Source organism: Lissotriton vulgaris, chromosome 6, assembly GCF_964263255.1.
Source record: "Lissotriton vulgaris chromosome 6, aLisVul1.2, whole genome shotgun sequence".
Taxonomy (NCBI): domain Eukaryota; kingdom Metazoa; phylum Chordata; class Amphibia; order Caudata; family Salamandridae; genus Lissotriton; species Lissotriton vulgaris.
The window spans coordinates 1,878,045,459-1,878,051,482 of record NC_141694.1 but is presented as its reverse complement, the minus strand read 5'-3'; the positions used below and the strand labels follow the sequence as shown (position 1 = coordinate 1,878,051,482).

At 40.6% G+C, this 6,024-nt stretch overlaps 1 protein-coding gene across 1 annotated transcript; it reads right to left on the bottom strand.

The window, feature by feature from the left end:
• Nucleotides 1-4,591: 4,591 nt before the first annotated feature.
• LOC147709735 (olfactory receptor 2G3-like) lies at nucleotides 4,592-5,569 on the bottom strand. Its single transcript, XM_086926081.1, has one exon. The coding sequence runs from the start codon at nucleotides 5,567-5,569 to the stop codon at nucleotides 4,592-4,594; it is 978 nt and encodes a 325-aa protein (XP_086782207.1).
• Between the last annotated feature and the right edge of the window lie 455 nt (nucleotides 5,570-6,024).

Genomic DNA, 6,024 nt, shown 5'->3' with positions numbered 1-6,024 from the left:
GAAACAATATAAGAGACAAATAAGGATTGAAAAAAAAAAACAGCGTTCCGGTCACAGGTAAATACACTAAACAGATCAACTCAAACAATAAATTTGACCTGTGTCACAGAAAAGGCATGGGTACAACATTTACTTGATACATTTTTAGTAAATCCATCGACGCCGCCCATAACAACAGCCAACAATATGTCGAAAGTAGTGAACCTGAAGATCTCTGTCCTAGCACAATTAAACAACCTGTGTACCAATCAGCAAGGTGGAGATCAGACATCCAGTTCTCACATGGAATCAGAAATATTAAAAATAATTAGGGAAGCAGGCAAGATAGCGCACCAGGACCAAATGGTGTCCCTCATGCCATCTACAAGTAGGACTCCCAATATTGGGCAAGTAAATTAAACATCTTATTTAGGTCAATAAATAACACAAGGCGGCTCCCAGAAAGCTGGAGAGGGGCGATTATAAATCCGATTTACAAAGGAGGAGATCGAAAAAACCCAGCTAATTACCGTCTGATAGCACTCATCGATGCCGAAGCAAAATATTATGCATCCCTGGTGCTACTTGACCTTACTAAATGGTCTGAAGATAATAAGAAAATTCTGGTAAATCAGGCTGGGTTTCGCAGGGGTACAGGTACCATGGCTAATGCCATGGCGATAAGTTTAATCGCCGAAAAGAGTATACAAAGCCGTCAAGCACTGTACGCCTGCTTTGTTGACTTCAAGGCGGCTTTTGACCGTGTCAGCCGTCAGCTACTATGGTCCAATTTAAAACAGCAGGGCCTGCCGGATACAATTCTAAATCCCATAATGGACTTATACACAGATACCTGGATGCAGGTAAAGATCGCAAACGGGAACCAGTTAACACGGAAGATCAGGACATATGACGGATTGAAACAAGGCTACGTTCTGGCGCCCCATCTTTTTAATCTGTTCATGGCAGACCTAACTATAGGGCTAGATGGGATTAACGCCCACCAGCCACGGCTGGGAACACTACAGCTGACACATATCTCCTACACCGATGATGTGGTGCTCCTTAGTCAGACCAAAATAGGTATGCAACGCCTCCTGCATGAACTGGCTGAATACACTAAACAGAATCTTCTCGAAATAAATAGCCAGAAAACAAAGATTATGATAATAACTCGCCAACGCAAAGCCCTGCCACTTTTTGTCATAGATAATAAGAAACTGGAGGTAGTGGATAGCTATAAGTACTTGGGAATACAACTGGACAGACGCTTCAATTTTTCCTTGCATGTTGAGGTCATCAAAAAAAAGGGCACAGCTCTGTTACATGCATTCAACAGTATTTCCAAGCAGCTAAAAGGCCCTCTGTTTAATGATCTTCTGGCAGTCATCAAGGCCAAGCTCCTCCCTACAATAGCCTATGGCAGTGTGTTACACCATGGGAGAAGCGTGCAGCTTTTAGACAAAATTCAAACTAGAGTCTATAAGCGTATATTCAGTTTATTGTGCAATGCCTCTCCGGCACAGGTCCGACTCGAGTGTGGCCTGCAATCACAAGAGCTGCAAAAAAAGTATGAGACCATTAAGTTCTGGTATGACATCTGTATGAACAGGGAAACAGAGATTAATTCTGCCACGTGGGAGGCAATGCAAAATTGTCCAAATTCTCCGTGCCCTAAGTTCCTAAACTTGTCCCTTGATATCATCGAACTAAGCTACCTGTATCATCATTTAAGCAAGTAGTTAAAAGGGCGTCAAACAGGCATTCGCTGATCAATGACAAGTCAATCTTTAGTCACCGCACACATGCCTGGATAATAATTCAATCATAAACTGTGCCAAAAGCCGCAGTCTATTTCGGGTTATCCTTTTCAACATTTGTCAAACTGAAATACCTTAGCTTAAGGATGGGAAACCTGTCAACAAATGCAGATCAACCAGATTGGAGGAAATCGGACACCAAGGAGTGTGGCAGGCGACCTCTCAGTCACGTGCATGTCAGTCACGTCTTCCAAGATGGAGGTGCACATTCCAAACCTGGTCTTTAGCTAAATACCCATAAGCCCCAGAACACTTCGCTGGCTGGTGCACAATGAGAGATCTGAGTCTGGTTCCTAGGACGAGGTGGGGGATTGAACGAACATCATCAGTCACTTGGGTCATTTTACTGTAAATAATCCTTTCACAGATTCTCCTACAGAAACCTTGTTATGACTTTTATTTACTCTAGATAGTAAAGTTTGATCTTCCAAGGGCTCTGCCAGTGCTGGTCTCGACCCAGGTTGGGCTGATCTGAAGGACTCACCCAAAAATTATTTTGATAGCAGAGACAGTTGATATATTCGAAGGGCAGGGACTTAATCAATGCAAGTTTACCGCACTGACTGGTAATTCCTCGTTCATGCGAAATAGTTACAATGCCCAATCTTTATCACTGACAGTGTTTGAAGGGTTACACAATCTGTCATTGAGAGGTGGGCAGACGCTGATCTGTTTAGTGCAGTGCACATGCAGATCAGTATATCTAGAGGCATCACAGACATGTTACTGCTCAATCTCATTGTGGCTGAATGCTACTTGTTTCTCTAAGAAGGTAAACACTGACCACTGGGGTCCTCGAAACCAATTAGCATGGAAAATTCTCATTTGTTATTGGGAATTACCAGACAAATCAGTCCACTTACTAAGATCGACCATACACCACCACCTACAGAATTGAGAATGAGGAATCAAGCTGTCAATCATTAATGTGCCCGGGCCCAGTGAAATTCCCAGTTTTGATTAAAATTAAGCCGCAAGTTTCCTCGAAGCTGCTCAGTGGATCATAGGAATAGCATCACTGGATTCATATAAGAATTACGATGGAGTATGATCATCTTTGAAGCTCTGACTTTTGTTTTTGGTTAATAAATAAATACATTCTTGGAAAATGCTTTGGTTCATCTTGAAATGGTCCAAGAATTTCACCTCTAGCTGCACAGCATAAATATATCTGATAGTCCATTTTAATCATGTCTCCAGTTCAAAAATCCAAAAACAATAGTTCTATATTACATTATTCCTAGCTGACACATTCAGGCAACCCACCTGCTTAGTACCTTAATTTCTTCAAAGTGAACATCTCAACCTACCATGACACTAACTCACGGGGTGCTGAGAGGCAGGGGCTGGGACAGACGGAAGCCCCCATCACAGTTCAATTCCAGCTCAATTGGAAGACTCACTAACCGCGATTTAACTGCAACAATGTCTGTATCTGTTATTGGAGCTATACAACCCCCCATGAAGCAGTTGTTAAACATAAGAAATGTTTCTATTTATCGTAGAATGTAACACTATGCATGTATGCTGCACTGGAATGTACTGTAAGGTGGGGAAGATTTTCTTACAGTATTTTGTACCGGAAGTGTATTTGTTCCATGAAAAAACAATGCTTGGCTTACACAGACACCGACACCTTTGCACATCAAGCCTTTTAACTGAAGCAACTTTTTATATATGTTATTGGAGCTGGAATTACTGTGGTAGCTGGCATCAGAATTAACCTCCAATGAATCCTTGATATGCTCATATAAGTCCCAAACATATTTTATCAATCTGATCCTGAGGATTCTCTTTCAGCTTTGCTTATACCCTAAGCATAGCAGTGTAGAAAGAGCATGATCACCATATAAGAATTTGTGATTAAGTATCTACTGAGTCATGAGTACTTTCTAATTAATGCTAGAGCATATCCAATATGTATCACTTTTGACTCCACGAATAAGGCCATATTGTTTACATCTAGCTTTCAGTTGGAGCATCAGTAATAGAAGAACTGATCTGTTGTGCACATTATATGGTGATAGCAATAGGTTTTAAATACTAGATCAATTAAACATGAAAACATGGCGTACATCTGGTAGGCCTCATTAATAATTTCTCTGCCCCACTTTTCTGTGAATTTAGCTAAATCAAACAACCCAAAACCTGATAATAGTTGAAGAATAAAAGTGTGAGCTGTGACAGGAACTACAATGTATTTAAAACTTCAAAGAACTCCAGGATGACAAGGTCAAAAGCCTTTTAGGCATCTTAAATAATATTATTGCAGTGGGTCTTTGTTAAAAAATAATATTTTTTTTCTGCGAGCACGTGAGCATTAATTGATAACTATCAAGCTGGTATAAAACTATAGTTTTTTGGGCAAATGCATCAGGAGCTTCAGCTTTTACATAGTTTGCTTTACCTTTGGCCGGATCTTATGGTTCAAGTTTAGTAGTATTTTTGGTTTTAATTGGTAAATGCTCAGATCACCATCTATATTTCCTTTTTTTCCGAGAGCTCACCAAAATCCCTGAGTGACATATGAAGTAAGACAATGAAAGGGTTTCACCAAGGGGTATCACAATCCTCAGATTTACACTGTTCTGGAAATTTTAATTCTCTGTGAATAATGTTTTCTATGGTGATCCAAGCTTTATAAAAAGTAGCTAACAATGGTCCTTTTTGATTGTTACCTGCCTGGTACCTCCATGATGTTACCTTGACTATGATCTGCGTTCAACTAGAGTGACTTAGCACAATGCTTCCTTCTATATGACATAGCCAGAATACATACTTCAAATGATCCTTTATTTCATGGTGAGCTTTTTCTGAACATGTGCTGAGCACATGTGACATGTTTGATGAGCATTTGCTGAAAGGATACATTTTTGCACAGCTATTTTTACATCCTTATTTCTCAGACTGTAAATAATGGGGTTTAACAATGGGGGGGTCACAGAGTAAAACACAGAGATGATTTTGTCCCGATTTTCAAAGGTTTTGGTCCCTGGTTTCATGTACATGGAAATGGCGGTGCTGTAAAACATGATAACAACAATCAAATGAGAGGCGCAGGTGGAGAAAGCTTTGAATCTTGCTTCATTGGAGCGGATTCTCACAATTGTAGTAATGATGCAGATGTAGGAGACAGCAGTGAAGAGGCTCGGTAACAATAGTGCAAAGATTCCAGCAGAGAATATGACCATCTCTGTGACAAAGGTGTCACCACAGGACATCTTCAGAAAAGCTGTGGCCTCACAAGAAAAATGATTGATTATTCTGGGACCACACACTGGCAATCGCACTGTGAAAAACGTGTCCAGGAAGGCCATCACACTACCACTTAACAAGCAGCAGGATGCCAATGTAATACAAAGCGGCATGCTCATGATGACTGTGTATCGCAAGGGAAATACAATGGCTACATAACGATCATATGCCATGACTGCTAGCAGAAGACACTCTGTACTTCCCAGGAGCAGGCCTGTGTACATCTGAGCTGCACAACCCATGAAGCTGATACACTGTCTAGCAAGGAGCTGTGCTAATATGTAAGGAACTATCACTGTAGAGAAACATATGTCCAATATGGAAAGGTACCCCAGGAAGAAGTACATAGGAGTATGTAAGCGGGGATCAGAAACACAGACTGTGATCAGGGTCACATTCCCAATAAGAGTCAATATGTACAGCACCAGAAATAATACAAAAAGAATGCGTGCAACATTTGGGTCATTGGACAGGCCAATTATTACGAACCCTGCCATTGAGCTTCCATTTTTCATCTTCGTTGTGTCCACTTTCAACTTTGCTGTAGTAAAAAAAAGACAAGTATACATTAAATATAATGTGCATGCATGTATAGTGGGAGCCGACGCAGTGCATGTACCCAACATTACAGACTACTTCAGGGCTATTTAACATTTTATAATTACGCATGGCACACAATGCAAAGTTTGGACTATCAAGTTATGATTTCCCATTAACTAGACTCATGTCCATCCCACAATGGTGTGCCTCACTCTTGTTGAAAAAAAAGGATGACAAGATCTGGTGATTCCATTGGGAGGTTGGAGGTCCTGTCAGCCACAGAGCACAGCATACTATTAATTTATGAAACCACATTCATGCATGTCTTTTACATACACATACAAAAAGACAAACTTCATGGATACCTCACATATTACTAATTTCTGCAACCAACATACTCTTCCAGTGGTGTAGTAAAGAAGTGATGAAC